General features: G+C 44.8%; 1 protein-coding gene across 2 annotated transcripts in view; it reads right to left on the reverse strand.

Moving 5' to 3' along the window:
- Nucleotides 1-22,464, reverse strand: part of COL27A1 (collagen type XXVII alpha 1 chain) — a 540,002-nt gene that overhangs the window by 427,091 nt on the left and 90,447 nt on the right. For both annotated transcript variants that reach the window (XM_040324820.1, XM_040324819.1), the window contains exon 5: nucleotides 7,698-7,751. In XM_040324820.1, the coding sequence (XP_040180754.1) occupies nucleotides 7,698-7,751 (54 nt within the window). The remainder of the gene's footprint in view (nucleotides 1-7,697; nucleotides 7,752-22,464) is intronic.

The following is a 22,464-nucleotide window of genomic DNA, read 5'->3' on the forward strand; positions in this document are numbered from 1 at the left end:
AATGAGCAGATAATACTTATTTGCAAATTAATAATTTTTTAGTTAACATTGGGTGGGGTGCTCTAACACACACATTCCTACATATTAGCAACGCTCTATCCTGGCCTATTGGCATGGTTATATTTTCTTAGGGCTCTCAATAAAACTCTATGAAATTTGTGCTTAAACTAGAACCAGGGGCGGACTGACAACTCATGGGGCCCCCGGGCAATAGAAGATTATGGGGCCCCTCTGGCTTACAGATGACCACCACGCCAGGAGGTAGTGCAGAGGCGGGCAGCTAAAATCTTGGGATATTCACATTAAAAGCATGTCATTTTCGGACATATCAGGGACAGATCTAAAAAAAAAACAGATTTTTACATACTGTCCCTGGTTTTACTGAGCCTGGCAACCCGGATGGGGCCCCCTAGTGGCATGGGGCCCTCGGGCAGTGCCCAAGTGACTCAATGGTCAGTCCACCCCTGACAAGAACTATAATCAACAAGTTTTATTTTCTTTCATTTTGGATAGAGTGAGGGAGGGTTATAGGCCCTGTCAGTTTATTTTGTATTATCTGTGTCCAATTGGGGAGATTTGCCTTCACTTCCTGCCCCATAGCCAAACAGGAAGTGAGAGAAAAACTATGCAAATTAACCACTTCCCGCCCAGCCTATGGCCGATTTACGTCCGGGAAGTGGTTACACAATCCTGACAGGACGTCCTGCAGGATTTCATGCCGCACGCGCCTGTGGGGGCACGCAGCGCGGCGATCGGTGATGCGGGGTGTCAGTCTGACACCCTGCATCTCCGATCTCGGTAAAGAGTCTCTCACGGAGACGGAGACTCTTTACCACGTGATCAGCCGTGTCCAATCACGGCTGATCACGATGTAAACAGGAAGAGCCATCGATGGCTCTTCCTCACTCGCGTCTTACAGACGCCAGTATAGGAGAGCCGATCGGCGGCTCTCCTGACAGGGGGCGTTCGCGCTGATTGTTTATCAGCGCAGCCCCCCCTCGGATCACCACACTGGACCACCAGGGATGCCCACCCTGGACCACCAGGGTGTGCAAAAACAAAAAAAATATAGAACAAAAAAACAAAAAGCATTAAAAAATAAGAAAAAAGATGCCAATCAGTGCCCACAAATGGGCACTGACTGGGAAAATCAGTGCCACCCCACAGTGCCCATCCATGCACAGTGCCCACCTATCAGTGCCCACCTGTGCCACCCATAAGTATCCATCAGTGCCACCCATAAGTGCCGCCCATAAGTATCCATCAGTGCCACCCATAAGTGCCGCCCATCTGTGCCGCCCATGAGTGCCCATCAGTGCCGCCTATGAGTGCCCATCAGTGCCGCATAGCAGCGCCGCCAATCAATGCCACCTCATCTGTGCCGTCAGTACTACCTCATCGATGTCCATCAGTGCCATCTCATCGGGGCCCATCAGTGCCGCCATATCAGTGCCCGTAATTGAAAGAGAAAAACTTATTTACAAAAAAATTAACCTAAAAAAAGAAAAAGGTTTTTTTGTTTCAAAATTTGCAGTCTTTTTTTAGTTGTTGCGCAAAAAAAAAACGCAGAGGTGATCAAATAACAACAAAAGAAAGCTCTATTTGTGGGGAAAAAAGGACGCCAATTTTGTTTGGGTACAGTGTTGTATGACCGCGCAATTGCCATTCAAAGTGCGACAGTGTTGAAAGCTGAAAATTGGCTTGGGCGGGAAGGTGCGTAAGTGCCTGGTATGGAAGTGGTTAAGGGAATCCAGTGCCCCCCCAGAACTAGTGTGTGGGTCCCCTGAAAATTACTGGGCGGGGTTATACAAAAACAGGGTGTGACCTTGACAGGAAGGGGTTGGTCATTTTTCTATTAGGAGGTGCAGATATGTAGTCAGGCCTAGGGCAGAACCAAACCTTAATATACTACTGCATATTAGGGCTTATTTAGACCGGATCCGATTTACAGCGTGTTTTTATATTGTGGGAGGAAACCCACGCAGGCACAGGGAGAACATGCAAACTCCATGCAGATGCTGTCACGGGCGGGATTCGAACCAACGACTCTTTTGCTGCTAGGTCAAAGTGCTATACACTACACCACTGTGGTGAACGAACATGATTGCAGCTGAAAGCATGAGATCTTTTTTTTTTTTTTTCAATACCATGCTTTCCAGCCTTATTGACCCCGCCTCTCTCCATAAAGAGGACCTGTCACACACTAGTCCTATTACAAGGGATGTTTACATTCCTTGTAATAGGAAGAAAACTGATCATTTTTTTTTTATTTTTTTATTTCAGTGTAAAACATTATAAAACTAAATAAAAATAAATAAGAAAACCCCAAAAAAAAAAATTTAAAGCGCCCCGTCGCGACGAGCTCGCGCACAGAAGCAAACGCATACGCGAGTAGCGCCCGCATATGAAAACAGTATTCAAACCACACAAGTGAGGTATCGCCGCGATCGTTAGAGTGAGAGCAATAATTCTAGCCCTAGACCTACTCTGCAACTCAAAAAATGCAACCTGTAGAATTTTTTAAACGTCGCCTATCGAGTTTTTTAAAGGGTAAAAGTTTGACGCCATGCCACGAGCGGGCGCAATTTTTAAGCGTGACATGTTGGGTATCATTTTACTCGGCGTAACATTATCTTTCACAATATAGAAAAAAATTGGGCAAAATGTATTGTTGTCCTATTTTTTAATTCAAAAAAGTGATTTTTATCCAAAAAAAGTGCGCTTGTAAGACCGCTGCGCAAATACGGTGTGACAAAAAGTATTGCAATGACTGCCATTTTATTCCCTAGGATGTCTGCTAAAAAAAAATATATAATGTTTGGGGGTTCTGATTAATTTTCTAGCCAAAAAATTGTGATTTTCACATGAAGGAGAGAAGTGCCAGAATTAACCCGGTGGGCAAGTGGTTAAAGTACTCATGGCTATAAAGAATAGAGGCATTGCTCATTAAAAAAAAAAAAAAAAAGGGGGTCCCTCCAAATTAAATTACCAGGCCCTTCAGGTCTGGAATGGATATTAAGGGGAACCCCGCCGTAAAAACCCCCAAAAAAAAAGACGTGCGGTTCCCGGCAAATATCCATTCCAGACCCTTCAGGTCTGGTGTGGATTTTAAGGGGAACTCCACCCCAAATTGAAAAAAAAAATGGCGTGGAGTCCCCCTAAAAATCCACACCAGACCCTTATCCGAGCACGTTGACCTGGCCGGCCGCAGAAAAGAGGGGGGGACAGAGTGCGGCCCCCCCCCCTCTCCTGAACCGCACCAGGCCACATGCCCTCAACATGGGGAGGATGTCCCCATGTTGATGGGGACAAGGGTCTCATCCCCACAACCCTTGCCCGGTGGTTGTGGGGGTATGCGGGCGGGAGGTTTATCAGAATCTGGAAGACCCCTTTAACAAAGGGGACCCCCAGATCCTGACCCCCCCCCTGTGTGAAATGGTAATGGGGTACATTGTACCTCTACCATTTCACCCCAAAAAAAATGTCAAAGTGATAAAAATGACAGTAGCCGGTTTTTGACAAATCTTTTAATAAAGTCTTCTTTTCTTCTTTCCTTCGGGGTTCTTCCGCTGCTTCATTCTTCTCGTCCACATCTTGCCCGACGTCTTCTTCTATCTTCTCCGTCCGTCCTTCCGCCTTCTGGTCCCGCATCTTGCCCGTTGTCTTGTCCTGTCGCCTCCTCGTCCGCATCTTGGGTCTTCTGCGGTCTTCTTCTCGGTCCGCCGCCTTCTCGTCCCCTGCGTTTGAATTGTAATTGGCCGCCGTGTTCCCGCTCCTGGGACCCGCCCCCCTCTGACGCCACAAGTAAACTCCTTAGAAGGTCATGTGCGTCAGAGGGGGGCGGGGTCGCAGAGCGTCACACAGCGGGGGAATTCAATTTCAATCGCGCCGCCCGGAGAAGAAGTTCCCGCCGTGTCACACTCATGTGACCCCGCCCCCCTCTGACGCACATGACCTTCTAAGGAGTTTACTTGTGGCGTCAGAGGGGGGCGGGTCCCAGGAGCGGGAAAACGGCGGCCAATTACAATTCAAACGCAGGGGACGAGAAGGCGGCGGACCGAGAAGAAGACCGCAGAAGACCCAAGATGCGGACGAGGAGGCGACAGGACAAGACAACGGGCAAGATGCGGGACCAGAAGGCGGAAGGACGGACGGAGAAGATAGAAGAAGACGTCGGGCAAGATGTGGACGAGAAGAATGAAGCAGCGGAAGAACCCCGAAGGAAAGAAGAAAAGAAGACTTTATTAAAAGATTTGTCAAAAACCGGCTACTGTCATTTTTATCACTTTGACATTTTTTTTGGGGTGAAATGGTAGAGGTACAATGTACCCCATTACCATTTCACACAGGGGGGGGGTCAGGATCTGGGGGTCCCCTTTGTTAAAGGGGTCTTCCAGATTCTGATAAACCTCCCGCCCGCATACCCCCACAACCACCGGGCAAGGGTTGTGGGGATGAGACCCTTGTCCCCATCAACATGGGGACATCCTCCCCATGTTGAGGGCATGTGGCCTGGTGCGGTTCAGGAGAGAGGGGGGGCCGCACTCTGTCCCCCCCTCTTTTCTGCGGCCGGCCAGGTCAACGTGCTCGGATAAGGGTCTGGTGTGGATTTTTAGGGGGACTCCACGCCATTTTTTTTTTCAATTTGGGGTGGAGTTCCCCTTAAAATCCACACCAGACCTGAAGGGTCTGGAATGGATATTTGCCGGGAACCGCACGTCTTTTTTTTTTTTTGTTTTTACGGCGGGGTTCCCCTTAATATCCATTCCAGACCTGAAGGGCCTGGTAATTTAATTTGGGGGAACCCCTACACATTTTTTTGTTTGTTTTATGAATGAATCCCTTTAGAATTGTCAGAGCCGACAATTCATTATAGCCGCGTGTGAATTTTTAAATGACTTTTTTCCTTCAGAATGTCACTTTGTGCAGGGGGAGTTCTAAGTGCGGGAAAAATGCGCTATTTCACATGCTGACATTACACCCCCCCTAGGTACGAAATTTAAAGGAATATTTCACTTTTATTGTTTCACTTTAAGAATTATTAATTTCACTGCTCCCGAAAAAACGGCCGTTTTAAAAAATAAAAAAATCATTGATACATGTTCCCTGGGGCAGGACTGAGGTCCCCAAACACTTTTTAGGACAAAACTTGCAGATTAGCCTTTAAAATGAACACTTTTGATTTCTCCCATAGACTTCTATAGGGAGTTCGGCGCGGCTTTACATATTAGTTTCAATGCGCCGGCTGCTACGCTGGTTCATGCGCCTGATTAAGCCTCCACCCGGAGTACTAATTAATGCATGAACCAGCGCAGCGCACATAGCTTAGTAAATCAGGCCCTATATATATATATATATATATATATATATATATATATATATATATATATATATACACACACACACACACACATACATACATATACACACACATACATACATATACACACACACTATATATACACACATACATTTATATATATATATATATATATATATATATATATATATATATATATATATATATATATATATATATATATATATATATATATACACACAGTACAGACCAAAAGTTTGGACACACTTTCTCATTCAAAGAGTTTTCTTTATTTTCATGACTATGAAAATTGTAGATTCACACTGAAGGCATCAAAACTATAATTTAACACATGTGGAATTATACATAACAAAAAAGTGTGAAACAACTGAAAATATATTTCATATTCTAGGTTCTTCAAAGTAGCCACCTTTTGCAGCAGACACATCTCTAGAACTGTTAAGAGGAGACTGTGTGAATCAGGCCTTCATGGTAGAATATCTGCTAGGAAACCACTGCTAAAGAAAGGCAACAAGCAGAAGATACTTGTTTGGGCTAAAGAACACAAGGAATGGGCATTAGACCAGTGGAAATCTGTGCTTTGGTCTGATGAGTCCAAACTTGAGATCTTTGGTTCCAACCCCCGTGTCTTTGTGCGACGCAGAAAAGGTGAACGGATGGACTCTACATGCCTGGTTCCCACCGTGAAGCATGGAGGAGGAGGTGTGACGGTGTGGGGGTGCTTTGCTGGTGACACTGTTGGGCATTTAATCAAAATTGAAGGCATACTGAACCAGCATGGCTACCACAGCATCTTGCAGCGGCATGCTATTCCATCCGGTTTGCGTTTAGTTGGACCATCATTTATTTTTCAACAGGACAATGACCCCAAACACACCTCCAGGCTGTGTAAGGGCTATTTGACCAAGCAGGAGAGTGATGGGGTGCTGCGCCAGGTGACTACCTCTTGAAGCTCATCAAGAGAATGCCAAGAGTGTGCCAAGCAGTAATCAAAGCAAAAGGTGGCTACTTTGAAGAACCTAGAATATGAAATATATTTTCAGTTGTTTCACACTTTTTTGTTATGTATAATTCCACATGTGTTAATTCATAGTTTTGATGCCTTCAGTGTGAATCTACAATTTTCATAGTCATGAAAATAAAGAAAACTCTTTGAATGAGAAGGTGTGTCCAAACTTTTGGTCTGTGCTGTATATACACACACACACACGCAATAAGCCTACAAACCATCTTATATAAACCTTGGCTAAAATGCTTAATAGGACTCTGTACTGAAGGAAGATCAAAACTGCGAATGCTGAATTCTCCTTTTCAAAATGCTGGCTGTCTGGCACTTGACACTGATCACCCATCACTGAGTAGACCAACAGAAGGAAAGAAATCGCTGTAAACATGGTGATAGTTTTGCTTTCCTGTCCATTCCTACTACAGTGATTCTCCCCTTTCATAGGGATCAGCCAGGTATGCAATATGTATACTTACCATGTAGAAAAAAAAAGAACATGAACTGAGCTCAGCTTTAAAGCGTTTAACCCAATAAAAAATATATAAATTTATCCTGTTTCTTTAAAGCAGGGATATGCAATTAGCTGACCTCCAGCTGTTGCAAAACTACAAGTTCCATCATGCCTCTCCCTCTGGATGTCATGCTTGTGGCTGGCAGAGTTTTGCTATGCCTCATGGGGCTTGTAGTTCTGCAACAGCTGGAGGTCCGCTGATTGCATATCCCTGCTTTAAAGCATGTCATACAGCACACAGTGCTTGTGCTGTGTAATTTGGCCCCCTGTGACGCTCAAAATACCTGGCTGATCCTACCAGTTTCTGCCCCCCCCCCCCCCCTGTAAACTGACGATAATCAGGGCTGCTGAGCCCCGAAATCGTGGTCAGAGTACATGCCTTTGTCTTCCACAGCTCTGCTCTCCTCCCCACCTGTCAGCTTCCCGATCATCCCCTCCTGCTCCGTTCAGCGCTCACGTAACTACCCGCCGGTCTCCTCCTCTCCTCTCTTCCTGGCTGTCAGTGGGGGTCTCCCAGCAACTCCCTCTGCAGCTATCGCATCACGAGAGGAGATCGGCAGGCAGTCAGCTAAGCGCCAAACGGCGCTCTGAAGTAAGCTTATAATACCGCATATTTTTATAGTGAAAAGAGGACTTTCTACATCCGAAATTCTATGTAAACATCATATGAAATGCTACAAGTCAGACAATTCTGAGAAATCAATGCTACTCAAATTCTTTGACTTAAAGTTCAAAGTTTTAAATGTCGTATTTAGAGCATGTGAACAGCATTAAAAGCTCACTACTTAGATGCATGTTGTTCAAAATAGGAGGTGCCATGTGACTTGTGTACGACTAACCTTTGGTCCAGAATATCCAGGTGGGCCAGGGTTTCCGTGGGGGCCAGGGGGACCCTGAAAATAAAAATATATATATATTTATTGTGAATCCTAAAAACTTTTTTGCCCTATCTAGTCAAATATTACCACATACCGACTTGCTAATATGCCAGCGTGTGGATTACCATGAAATAACTTTGAAACCTCACCAGTCACAAAGGCACAGTGTAAGGCGATTGCCCTGGGAAGATTATAGGTCATATGGCCTGCACAAACTTGCCTTCTTCTATGAAGCTGTGTGCAACTATTGTAGATGGACAGACAAACTAGAAACCTAAAGGATTACTGAGGAATCTCAAGACTGAAAAGACCTTTCTGCAAAGGCTCAAGTGATGTACCGAGTGTAAACAGAGCGTGAACACCGCATACATCATCTTCTCCTGTGTGGGTCTGACTGTACACAGGACATCCCAGAGTAGCCAATCTGTGCCCAGGAACTGGTCCTCTTTTGTGGGAGTCACAAATAAAACCATTTAGATACCCTGCTAGGTACTACAGCTTTGTTTTTGCTCAGCATTATTACTTACCCAGTGCAAACAATTTGTTTTCTTGTGTAAAAGTGATAATTGATCGGTTTCTATGTCTAGCTGGTTAGTCTTTTTATTGATAAGCCCTCTATTTACAAATTCAATGTAGTAAATCCTTGCCTCTTGTTTACAAAATGAAGCCCTGGATGAGATTGATGAGATTTCTGATGTGTTCCAGAACGCATGGAATCGCACAAGATTTCTGTGTAAGTTTAGTGCACTGTGATGCAATTTATAGTTAAACACTTAAATGGAAATCGCTTATCTGTACCAAGATAACACAATTCCAATACTTTTCTGCTTTGTTCCTTATTTCCCATCCCTAGTCCATGTCAGGAGAGAGAATAAGAGCGAGAGATTGACTGAATCCAAATCGCATCAAAAACTCATTAGAATCGCTTCTGAACTGCATCTTGCATCGGAGCTGCTCCCTGAATATCACACTGCAAAATGGATATAACTTGCACCACATCAGTGTGAACCATAGGCTTAAAAGATTAGTCTACCCAAAGGGGATAGTTTTATAATAAGGAGTGATTGTGGGTCTGAGTCAGCCCACGGCATCTTACAGGCGTATGATACTCCAACTGCAAGATACCAGTTTTTAAAATTTCTGTCTCTGATCCTGTCCACCTGGGTTTTTTAAAATTCTCCTACCCACCTTTGTATTTTCCACTATTCTCCATATTGTGAACAGAAACTCTTAAAAGCAGACTTTCACCCTCCCCAACATTTTCTGCCATCTCACCCCTTTCTGCCCCCCATCTCGAGATTGCAAACTTATTTTTTATTTATTTTAAATGTAATTATCTTTTTACCCTATTTGGGGAATTCTCCCCTTATTACTGTATTTTCTAGGTTTTTACCCAGTTGAGCGAGAATGAGGTTTTTACTTACCACAGCCTTCTGGGATAACCACATCACGCATCCCTGAAGGCCACAGGGTAACTTATTATGTCTCACCACAGGGTAACTTAATGCACACATGCTATGGCATTTCATTAGGGGGGTGGCGGTCTCTTCCAAGCTTCACAAGCATAAGTCCATTTCCACAAGCAATTGCTCTTTATTTGACAGGAGCCTATATATTTAGAGTTCTACAAGAAGCCCTGATGAAGGAGAGCGGTTTGGCCCCCGAAACACGGATGCCTGTTGTCTCAATTTAGTCGACAATGAGTAATGATGAACTCTACCTGACACTCTGTTTGTCTATTTCTCTAGGATTTCTCTTCTTTTTTTTTATTGAGAGGGGGCGGCAGCATTTTGTGTTAAAGCAGCTGAGTTTAGTCATTACGTTTAAACAATTCTCCTGGACCGACAGATAAGAGAATCCAAAGTCCAAATTTATTAAAAAGAAAAAGAAATCCCATGTACAGAAGTATTCACAGCCTTTGCTCAATACTTTGTTGAAGCACCTTTGGCACCAATTACAGCCTCGAGTCTTTTTGAGTATGATGCTACAAGCTTGGCACACCTATTTTTGGGCAATTTGAGTATTCTGGAGAAAGTTTTCATCAGGGATGTCTCTCTACATTTCTGCATTTATCTTTCCCTCGATCCTGACTAGTCTCCCAGTTCCTGCCGCTGAAAAACACCCCCACAGCATGATGCTGCCACCACCATGCTTTACTGTAAGGATAGTGTCGGCCAAGTGATCAGTGGTTACTGGTTTCTTACAGAGGACGCTTTCCATTCAGGGCAAAGCATTCAATCTTCGTTTCATCGGACCAGAGAATGCTGTTTCTCATGGTATGAGAGTCCCTCATGACAGGCTGTCATGTGCCTTTTACTGAGGAGTGGCTTCCGTTTGGCCACTCTACCATACAAGCCTGACTGGTGGAGTGCTGCAGAGATGGTCGTTCTTCTGGAAGGTTCTCCTCTCTTCACAGAGAAATGCTGGAGCTCTGTCAGAGTGACCATCAGGTTCTTGGTCACCTCCCTGACTAAGGCCCTTCTACACCGATCACTTAGTTTGGCCAGGTGGGCCTGCTCATGAAGAGTCCTGGTGGTTCCAAACTTCTTCCAATTACAGATGATGGAGGTCACTGTGCTCATTGAAACCTTCAATGCTGCAGACATTTTTCTGTACCCTTCCCCAAATCTGTGCCTCTATACAATCCTGTCTCAGAGGTTACAGACAATTCTTTGGACTGCATGGTTTGGTTTGTGCTCTGACATGCATTGTTAACTGTGGGACCTTATATAGACAGGTGTGTGCCTTTCCAAATCAAGTCCAATCAACTGAATGTACCACAGGTGGACTCCAATCAAGTTGTAGAAACATCTCAAGGATAATCAGTGAAAACAGGATGCACATGAGCTCAATTTTGAGTGTCATGACAAAGGCTGTGAATACTTATGTACATGGGATATTTTCCTTTTTTAATAAATTTCCAAAGATTTCAAACATATTTCTTTCACGTTGTCATTATGGGGTATTGTTTGTAGAATTTTGAGGAAAATAATTTACTCCACTTTGGAATAAGGCTGTAACATAACAAAATGTGGGGAAAAAAATGAAGCGTTGTGAATACTTTTCCGGATGCACTGTATACTCACCTATCTTGGCTCCCTCATAGTCTCCCTTTATGTAGAGCCATTGCTTCATTGCTCTAATGCACCAGAACTTCCAGGTATGGCAGCTTATGTGACGACCCCCACGTCACAGTGCTTAGACCTATTTGGTAAATTTTCAGCAGGGGTCAAGTCCTGGGGAAAAAAGTGTGGGAAATCCCACCCAAGATCCTCTCCCCCACCAAAAAAAAAAAATGATACGCTCATATGCATAATTACTAAACTGCATGTTTTTTTTAAGCAAGTTCTTTATAAATCCCGCGATAACTCGCGGCAGACCTCTGCAATGTCTCCTGGGAACAGTGACAAAAGCTCCCAGGAGACATTGCGGCATCAAGGAAGTGACGGAATACCCGCACACTACCTGATGAATCCATATACAGGAAGCGGCCAGTAACATAAAGGATTACTAAGGTTCTCCTGCCCCTGACAGTGACTCGAGCTGGGCATCGCCGCTTAGTGAAGGATTGGCTCGGGCGGCTCGGCTGCTCTAGTCCTGCAAAGGGAACTGCGTTCCTGCTGTGAAAAAAGTGCAGGAACTCCGTTCCCACGCGTTCCCGCAGGACTTGAGCCCTGATTTTCAGGCATAATAAGGTGGACAAGACAATGTCTTCACCCACCTGGGTAAGCTCCAACATCATAGCTTACCCACGTTGGATGTGTAAAGCTGGGGGACAACAAGGGAGCATGAATGGGTGGGTTTAACTTGTGTGTGGGGACCACCAGAAGGCACTTTCATTTCACTTTAAAAGGGCAGGTGATTGTGTTTAAGAGCTACCATCCCTGCACAGTTATAGCCCAATCCACTCTGTTGATTGCTTTCACTTGATTGCCAGTTTTCTTTGCTTAGCATCGATCTCTTAGTTATGGTAGGGTGACCAGACATCCCCAGTTTCAGGGGACAGTCCCCTGATTGAGGACACTGTCCCCGGACCAAGTCTGTCCCTGGTTTTGTCCCCAGATTGGATTTAATAGGGGGCAGGTGCAATTTCAAAGACAATCAGTGCAGAATTAAAATTAAAAAAATAGAATTACACACCCCTGCTCCGCCGTGCCTACTAGCATAGGGGGGTTGTATTTTTCCCATTATCTGTGCCCCTTTCTGATGATCATGTGCTGGTCTGAGTGGAGGGAATATTTCTTCAGTTTTGGGCGCATGCCCATTCAGCTTCGCTCGCATGTTCTTCTGCCTTGGCTCAAGTCCTGGCCAGCCACCTGCCCATCTCCTTGCCTTCCCTGGCAGAGTGATCTTCCTCCGCTCCCCATCCAGTAGTAGCTGGGGCCCGAAGAGTAAGACTTGAGAGGTTGTGAGGCGGGCGGCGACGGGCAGAGAGTCGCTGATTGTTGCCTTTACTAGTAAAGAAAAAATATGTCCCCGGATTTCATTTTAAAAATCTGGTCACCTTAATTTTATGGTGCTTTTGCACCATGCAAGAGCAGCACGCTTTGACTGGGGGTGTGGGAAGGCATGCGATTTTTTGTCTGTTACAGCGTGATGAATGTGCTTACTCCATTATGAACGGTAGTTTTATAGTTTTACCAGAACGAGCGCTCCCGTCTTATAACTTGCTTCTGGGCATGCTTCGTTTTTGCCCACACACGATAATTTTTTACAACACGAAAAACGACATTTTGAAAAACGACATGAAAAAATGCAGCATGTTCGTTTTTTTTTGTCGTTTTTCAGAAGCCGAAAAACTATGTGAAGCCCACACACGATCATTTTAAATGACGTTTTTAAAAAATGTTGTGTTTTTTTTATGCCGAAAAACGACCGCGTGTACGCGGCATCAGTCTTTGTTTTTTTACCCTCCTGAACTTTGGGACACATGATATAGACATGCTTGCTTTGGGGTCAGTGACTCAAGTAATGGAAGGATGTCAATTCTGAAATTCGCAACTTCTAAAAAAGTCAGCAATGGTCCTATAATTTTTCCCTAAGTTTTCCAACTCCATTCGAAACAAAAACCTTTCTAGTTTTTATTGACAAAGCAGTTTATACATTTCTAAATAAAACCTATTCAAATCATTTTGTTTCAGTTTCAGGGACAGAGGAGGCTGCTAACATGCAGATAAGCTGATCTTCTAAACCAGACACCTGAAAATACTGGTTTGTGCCAGCCTTATAGTAGCACCACTGGGAATCAGTGGGAGCCATGCCATGTGTGCCCACAAATTGCATCATAATAATGGAAACAACCTGATGGCTCATAAAAAAAAAAAAAAAAATGGTTTGGTTTCCCAGTCAGACCCACTTGGCAATGACATGTTGGGGAGGAGGAGGAATGATCCAAACACACATCGTAATATTTGACTTTTTCCACATGTGTGTGTGACAGAGCCATGGGGATCCCATAAAGAGTGTTTTGGGTTTCTTTTTTAATAGTTTATTGTTTTTCTGAAATGCCATTGAGGTTGTTATGTGATGAATGATGAGTTTAGATACATATGGCGATTGAATAATTTTCACTGAATAAAAGAAAATGCTTGAAGAGATCACTAATTAGCAGAAAACTGTTTGCAAACACTGATAGGTAAACTATTTACCTAAAAGAGATGTTTAAAAAAATAAAGATTTATACTCACCTAGAAGGATGCAGCATCGATCCAATGCTGCAACTGTCCCCCAGCAGGGGACAAATGAGCAATCAAACACTGCTGATCTCTCAGTTTTCGGTCTTCAGTGTGCAGAGAGCTGGTGACTATTACCAGCTCTCCACTCTGCTCCTCCATCACTCACTGGAGCGATGGGCTGTGGAGGGGGCAGGAGTGGCTGGCTTAGGCTCTTAGGCTGCTTTCACACTGAAAACGCTGGCCGTTAGTGGTAAGGCACCACTTTTAGCAACGCTTTACCGCTGTTTCAGTGGCGCTTCTGTGCCACTTTTCGGTCGATATCGGGGTGCTTTTAACCCAAATAAAAAGGGGTTAAAAAAAACCCTGTTGCAGCGCTTCCGAATCGCTGCCCATTCATTGCAATGGGCAGGGGCATTTTGGGAGCACTGTAACGCCCGAAAGATGCTGCTTGCAGGACTTTTCCGAACGCCCAACAAGCGCACCGCCCAGGTGCGAAAGCACCCACTATAATGAATGGAAGAGCAGTTTTCAGGCACTACTTCTAGAGCTAAAACGCCTAAAAACTGCCTCAGTTTGAAGGGGGTCTTAGCGGATCACTGAGATGCTGAACCAGATGCCCGTCCAGGCATCTGGGGGGATACCGACCAATTGGGTAGGATCTTTTCAGAGACTGGACCGGCTCTGATATCAGCTGATAGAGCCGTTTGTTTTCAAAAGCTCAAGCTTAAGGGTAGTTGAAATGATCAGCTTTTCTTTATTTCGTGCACAACCTTCAACCCTGTAGCCGATTATAAAGTGTGAGCTGGAGTTTGGCATCAGGTTTGTTGGCGTGTTTAAATCTGCTAATACATTTCATACTACCCTCCCCACCCCAGACTGACAATGCTGCTGTCTGCTGTGTCTCCTGTGCTTATTCTTCCAGGGTGGTGTCTCACTATTGTAGCGCCGGGTTACTCCCAAGTACCGGTGCTATTGAAATTTAGAGTATAATCAGAGTGTAAGTGACTCTGATTCCAATTACAATCATTTAATTAGGGTCTCTGTTTCAGCTTGGCTGTGCTGTGGGCTCATTTTGTTGTACTGGGGTGTTTTTCCCCAGTACCCACCCCAGTGTGGTAGGTGGCAGCAGTGGAGTTGAGGTTTGGGTGTTCTCTCCCAGCGGCCAATCACGAGGCTTGGGCCTCGCTGGGCATGCTGGGAGAGGGTACTTATGGAACAGACGCCATTTTGGCCGGGTCTTCCGGTGTGGCACCCACCTTGAGGGTGGCCACATCACGGCGCTCCGGCGTTATGGCCTACCTGGCCGGAGTGCGCGTGCTATGCAGTGTTCCTGGCTTCAGGGCGTAAGTTGGTTCGGAGCATTTAAGCAGGATGGGCACCCAGTAGTCGACTGGGTTCCCACTTTTGAAGATCCCAAGCAAGTGTAGCTGTTCGGTGGGGAGTCAGTCTGAGGAGCGCCAATGAGAGGCTGGCGGTCCAATAGGATTCCGATGAACCACCGGGGATCGAGGTGATCGGACACTGAAGGATTGACTCCTCTTTCAGTCGGCACCCGGGCGACGTTAAGAGGAAGATCCAGGCATAACTTTACCTAGGAGGGTTACCTCCGTATCTGCAATCAGAGAAGGCCTGTGGCAGAGACTTCGTCCTGAAGAGGTTCGAGTGGTGTTCCGGCTGCTAGGTCAGTTAGAGAGGCCTATCCGGGCACGCTAGGCCCACTCAAGTAAGAGTGGTATAAAAGTGTTACGTATGGGAGCAGGACTGTTCCAAATACTGCGCCTGAATCTGCTGTTCTCCTTTCAACCTCTGTCCCTTTTTATCATTGGTTCATTGTTTTTGCCCGGCTGGGTAATAAAGAGCACATAAAAAGACATTCCTTTGCGGACATTCCTTTTACTATTACTGTATGACGCATCATCCAACCCCTAGGACTTCTGATGGAAAAGAGCCATGAGTTAAATGTGCCATCCCATAAACAACCAGCGGCTCCTTCGGGGGTGAGCGCAACACTAATACTGGAGGTGTGTTACGGGCCAGATCACCAGGTAAAAACACGAGGAAAAAAGCCAAATAAAATAAAAAAGGATGCAGCCACCACGTCTAATGATTGGTGTTGGGTTTAATACTGCTTTAATACCTTTGAATACCCCCCCCCCCCTCAAAAAAAAAAAAAGGATTTGATTAAGTTTCCAGTGACTCCTAATAGACTTGAATTGTGTGGTATAACCGGTAACGCCCGCCGCATGTACATATACGTCCACAGAATGGCACGTACAGGCATATGGGCCTACATGTACGTCCCCGCCTTTCCACGGGTCGGGGGTCCGATCTGGACCCCCCCGGGAAAAAAAGCGGTCTGTAACCGATCCGGGACGAGGGCACGGCTATTCGTTTCTAGCCGCCCCCCCGCGATCGCTCCCCGGAGCTGAAAAACGGGGAGAGCCGTATGTAAACACGGCTTCCCCGTGCTTCACTGTGGCGGCTGCATCGATTGAGTCATCCCTTTTATAGGGAGACTCGATTGATGACGTCAGACCTACAGCCACACCCCCCTACAGTTGTAAACACACACTAGGTGAACCCTAACTCCTTCAGCGCCCCCTGTGGTTAACTCCCAAACTGCAACTGTCATTTCCACAATAAACAATGCAATTTAAATGCATTTTTTGCTGTGAAAATAACAATGGTCCCAAAAATGTGTCAAAATTGTCCGAAGTGTCCGCCATAATGTCGCAGTCACGAAAAAAATCTGATCGCCGCCATTAGAAGTAGAAAAAAAAAAAAAAAAAAAACTATCCCCTATTTTGTAAACGCTATAAATTTTGCGCAAACCAATCGATAAACGCTTATTGCGATTTTTTTTTCCAAAAAATATGTAGAAGAATACGTATCGGCCTAAACTGAGGAAAAATAATTTTTGTATATATGTTTTTGGGGGATATTTATTATAGCAAAAAGTTAAAAATATTGATTTTTTTTTTTAAATTGTCGCTCTATTTTTGTTTATAGCGCAAAAAATAAAAACCGCAGAGGTTATCAAATACCACCAAAAGAAAGCTCCATTTGTGGGGAAAATAGGACGCCAATTTTGTTTGGGAGCCACGTCGCATGACCGCGCAATTGTCTGTTAAAGCGACGCAGTGCTGAATCGCAAAACCTGGCCTGGGCATTTAGCTGCCTAAAGGTCCGGGGCTTAAGTGGATAACCAGCACCTTTAGTATACAAGCACAGCCCACTGAAGCCTACAGGAAGTTACCACATAAGCACAGCCAGAGCCATAGAAGACCTCAGGCAAACAGATGTAAACACAGGAGGAGGCTACCATCTAGGTGGGGGGAGGGGTGGGGAGGTTGTAGGTTAGAAGACTAGAGTGGGTGAACTAAAAATGAACATGTCCTTTAAACTGGAATTCGAGTTAAAAATACTAGGGGAAATGGCATTTTTGCTTTTGGAAATGTTGCAATTCTGTTCAGTAAAAGTGTTTTACAATTTATCTAGCATTTTTTTTCTGTGCACAATGCCGGTGGCACACACCACTGACTACGGGAGTGATGGGAAATTGTGCAGCAGTTATATCAGATGTCATCAGAGTCCACCCTGCCAGCATAGTTTAGTTAAGCCCTAAAGAGGAAGTAAACTTTCCCCTATTCTTTGTACCCATTAGGTAACCCTATAATAATGCTAACCTCTAGGTGCTGTAAATATCTCCTAAACTTGCTCCGTTTAGGAGATATTTACTGTGCTGACGTCATCGGTGCATGCACTCTGAAGGAACGCCCGCTCGTGGCGGTTCTTCAGAAGCCAGTGCAGCGATTGGCGGCTACAGCACGCATGTTCGGGAGTAACGTCACGCAGGTCCAGCCAGTCACACAGCCCAGATGGAAGATGGGCAAAGATGGATGCGGTGACAACGCAGGCTTTGTTTGCAGGTAAGCTGCACATAATGTGCTAGTATGCATCGCATACTAGCACATTATGCCTTTACTTTGCAGGCAAGAAACAAAAAAGGGGAGAAAAAAAGGAAGAATGTACTTCCTCTTGAAAGCTGAGCTCCAACTTTCTTTTCACTAGACCTGAATGGACCATGTGACACTGTATAGTCTGGATGTAGACCGAGGGCCTGCAAGCCACTTCCTGCTCAATCGCTAGCCTAGAACACACCAAGATGTAATCTTTCAGAGTCTGCAATTGATGAAACTTGGATCACAGCTCTGATGGTGGGTGGGATGGAATACATCCTAATTGGCATTCAATCCCGCCCCCCCCCCCCCTCACACCTACAGGAGGAGACCAAACCTCTCAAGTTCCACCTCACAGATCCCAGTATTGTTCAAATGGGAAACGACCCCTTCAAACACAGCCTGTTCTGATAGCTAGCTGTGCTGCTACTGGACAGAATTGAATGCATCACAATTAGAACTCAATCCTGCCCAGTTAAAAATCCCGACCAGTGTAAACAGGGAGAGTCCCACCCCTCAGACCCTGCCCTCCTGCTCTCTATGATCTGATTAATTTACATATGAAGGTAATACCTTCATAATAACTTCCCATAGCCCTTTCCCCTGTAGTCTTGCATTAGATTGTAGCCATTATTCTTTGGCATGCTTGCGAGACAGGAATGACACATTTACACCTGCTTTGCAGACTGAAGAGTGATCTGCATTCGGACCCACCCACATCAACTCCCAGAACTGCTACAAGTGACTCCCATAGCCTGCCCTGAAACTAGAGGCTCAAAGCATGATGAACATCGGGCTCATCCCTAGTCTTGATACTACGAGTCGAACATGAGTTTGACTCAAACATCGGGTGTGCGCCTGTTTGCCGAATAGCGAACAAATCGGGGTGTTTGCGGCAAATTCGAAAGCCGCAAAAAACCCTTTAAAAACTATTGGAGAAATCAAAAGTGCCAATTTTAAAGGTTAATATGCAAGTTATTGTCAAAAGGTGTTCGGGGACCTGGGTCCTGCCCCAGGGGACATGTATCAATGCAAAAAAAGCTTTAAAAACGTCTGCTTTTTCGGGAGCAGTCATTTTAATAATGCTTACAGTGAAATAAAAGTGAAACATTCCTTTAAATTTCATACCTGGGGGGTGTCTATAGTATGCCTGTAAAGTGGCGCATTTTTCCAGTGTTTAGAACAGTCCCTGCTGGGTTGCCAACTCATCCCTTTTAGGCTGGGTTCACACTACTACACTACTTTCATCCTACTTTTCTCTGCTACATTGGTCCTACATTTATCCTACATCGGTCCTACATCCATCCTACTTTCATGAACAGGATACTACTTTGGTCCGACTTCAATGATATTCAATGGGTTGAAGTAGGATCAATGTAGGACCAAAAGTAGTACAGGGAGCATTTTCAAAGTCCGACCGACTTGTGTAGGACCAGTTAAGACAGCTCTCATAGGGAAACATTGATTTTCACACGTCATGCTACATGAGGCTTCCAATGTAGGACCGTTTGTCGGACAAGTGTGAACCCAGCCTAAGGCTGGGTTCACACTACTACACTACTTTCATCCTACTTTGCTCTGTGTTCAATGTTTCCCTATGAGAGCGTCTTGTAGCGTCCTACACAAGTCGGTCAGACTTTGAAAATGCTCCCTGTACTACTTTTGGTCCTACATTGATCCTACTTCAGGCCCATTGAATATCATTGAAGTCGGACCAAAGTAGTATCCTGTTCATGAAAGTAGGATGGATGTAGGACCAATGTAGGATAAATGTAGGACCAATGTAGCAGAGCAAAGTAGGATGAAAGTAGTGTAGTAGTGTGAACCCAGCCTAAAACAGAACACATTAATTACACAGGTTCTGTGGCTGATTAAGGAGGTAATTAAACTCACTTGGTGCCTTATTTGCATTAAATTAGCCTCAGAACCTGTGTAATTATTATGTGTTCTGTTTTAAAAAGATGAGTTGGCAACCCTAGTCCCTGCACAAAATTACATCTAAAAAGGAAAAAAAAGTTATTTAAAACTACTCGCGGCTATAATGAATTGTCGGATCCCAGCAATACAGATAAAAAAACAAACATTGAAAAAAAAACGGCATGGGTTCCCCCTCCCCAGTCCATTATCAGGCCCTTCAGGTCTGGTATGGATTTTAAGGGGAACCCCGCACCAAAATGTCAAAAATTGATACCAGACCCTTATCCGAGCACGCAACCTGGCAGGCCGCAGGAAAAAAGGGGGGGCGAGAGCGCCCCCCTCCTGAACCGTACCAGGCCACATGCCCTCAACTATGGCATGGGCTTATCGGAATCTGGATGCCCCTTTTAACAAAGGGGACCCCCAGATTCTGCCCCCCCCCCCATGTGAATTGGTAACGGGGTACATTGTACCCCTACCATTTCACAAAAAAAAGTGTAAAAATATTATAAAAAAATGACGAATGACGCTACGTGACAGCTCATAAATAGCTGAGGGCAGGGCCACCTGTCACATGCGCGGGTGACCCCACCCCCTCTGACACAATGGCAGGTGTAGCGTCATTCGGCGGGTGCCTCCCATGGAGGTGGAACTGGATCGTGGCAGCATGTTTTACGTATCCAGGGTCGGTTTTTGGGGGGACAGGGTTTCCCTTAAAAAACCATACCAGACCTGAAAGGTCTGGTATGGATGAGGGGGACCCCTATGTCATTTTTTTTTTAATTGGTACAGGGTTCCCCTTAATATCCATGCAATTTTTTAAATGCCGTTATTTTTTTTATGACTTATCTGTATTGCTGGTGTCCTGACGAGATGGGTCCCCCGTCGGATAATGCCCGCCCTGTACCGCACAGGCGCAGCACTTGCGCAGTACAGAGTACAACATACTCTTGACATCGCTGGAGAGAGATGTTGCTCAGGTAAGTAATTAGGGGGGTGCAGCTACACACAGAAGGTTTTTTATCTTAATTCATAGAATGCATCAAGATAAAAAACCTTCTGCCTTTACAACTCCTTTAAAGCTGCAATAAATGGTGTTTTTTTTATCGCTTGGAGGCTAGCTTCTACAAAAAAGCACAACAAAATGTCTGCTTTACTGCTTATATACATCTGTATTCACTATATCTTCCCAACTACAAAAATTAACACTCACAAACGTAGTCCCTTTGGGGGTTTGATTCCTGCTTCCCCTTTACAGAATGTCTGCTGCAAAATTGGGGGAAATAAACATTGGATGTGAACTGGAGAACAACAGCCAGATTCTTTCCTTTTCCAGGGTCACTTTCCAAAACTGTGGAGTACAGATCAAGTCTGAACTCAGAATTTGCTATTGACCCAAAATTACGAGAGGTGCAAGCCGCTGCGAATATAATCTACAGTTACAATCTTCAGGAATCCTGCACAGATGTGTTAAATATTTGCCATTTATTGGTTATATTGTATTTTAACTTCCAGTGTGACACACAGGTCACTACTGTCCAGGGGAGGTTGTCAGTAAAGAAAAATCAGAATGTACAAATATATATATATCTGGCTTAATATGTCCCTCTGGATACAATTCAGCCTTGATTTACAGTAATAAAATACTTATTGTAATGCTAAATGTATAAATAAATATAAATAAAGAAGGACAAGTGGCAAGAAGGGGAGAACAGCAACTAGGCATATGTTTACAATTTATCACGTTACCCTACCCTGTGGGCGACCTCTCACCACAGCCTATTAGGATTTCTGCATGGTACAACTGTTGATGTAATTGTTTGACAATATGGAGTGTTTTGGAGCATTGATGGTCATATGGCCTCCAGTTACAGGTGTTAGTGCTGCTGCAACCTGGCCAGTTGAAAAGCATTGTGTTAAATTTTGAAAGGTTAAGAGAAAACCCAAAGCTCCCCATTACTGCTTTCCTCCTCTTCTTCCCGCACAGCATTGACAGAGGGAGTTCCACATTGCTGGATAAAACGGTCCTTGCTGTTCTATGCAGCATTCTCCTGTGAGCCCAGGGAGGTCCATGACTGCCCATACCTGCAGGAAGCGAGCTGGACACTTACCCAACATGCCTAGCCCTCCAGACCATACAGCTAAAGATGTCACCCAGAGGTGAACTAACATTTTGGGATCATGACTGCCCTACTCATCCAAGATGGCACCCGGGAATGTTAGTTTATGTCTGCAGGGCTAGGCAGGGTGAGAATACTTTGTCTGAAAGTACACTTTCCCTTTTCTTTATTGTACACCTATGATAACAGCCCATGGGTTTAATGACACCACCTATAAATAAATAAACCATACACCACCATGCAATATGTCATAACATATTCGCTGGAGTGCGTGAATCCTGAAGGAAGACTGGGTGAAGATGGATCTAGCCGAGATGCTGTCGTATCTTGTTTTGAAGATACAAAACAAAGATACGACGCGCAAAATTTGAAATTACGCTGCGTATCAAGAGATACGCCGGCGTAATACTTTTGTGGATCTGCCTCATTATATGCGATTTGGCTCAATCTCTCTTGCTCCACAGCTGCCTCCCATTGACTTCAATGCAAAAACTCCTGTCAATAGCAATCCTATGTGAACACTTATCTCTGTATGCCACTCTACTCTATCACTTGTGAGTCTGAAACCTCCACAAACTCACACAGGACCCTTTTTCATAATGGCACTCAAAGCGCAATGTGTGTGGACCGCATCTGTATGAACCACCTCAAAAAGGAACACATAATATCTAGCCTGTCATGCGAATCGGAGTTTGAAAATGCATCCAGAATCGCATAATGTGCAAACCAGGGTGGCTCCATTCACACCTGCAATTCTGCCTGTGATTGCAAAATGTAGGTTCAGGCACCATTATTTTCAAAGGTACCTAAAACATGGTGCCGTTTGCTGTGATTGTCGCACGGCAAATTGCATCTCAAACCTCGTCACCCAAAAAAAGCTCCTGCTCCTTTCTGGGCGACAAGCTTCATGCAAAGCAAATTGCAATCGCAGCAAGTAAGATCATGTGAAACTTGTCGCTCAAAATAAGCTCCTGCTCCACGCAATGTAAATTTGCCACGCAGTAAATCGTGCGATGATTGTGGCAAAACCACACTGCGTTTTACGTGCCATTGAAAA

Source organism: Rana temporaria, chromosome 9, assembly GCF_905171775.1.
Source record: "Rana temporaria chromosome 9, aRanTem1.1, whole genome shotgun sequence".
Taxonomy (NCBI): domain Eukaryota; kingdom Metazoa; phylum Chordata; class Amphibia; order Anura; family Ranidae; genus Rana; species Rana temporaria.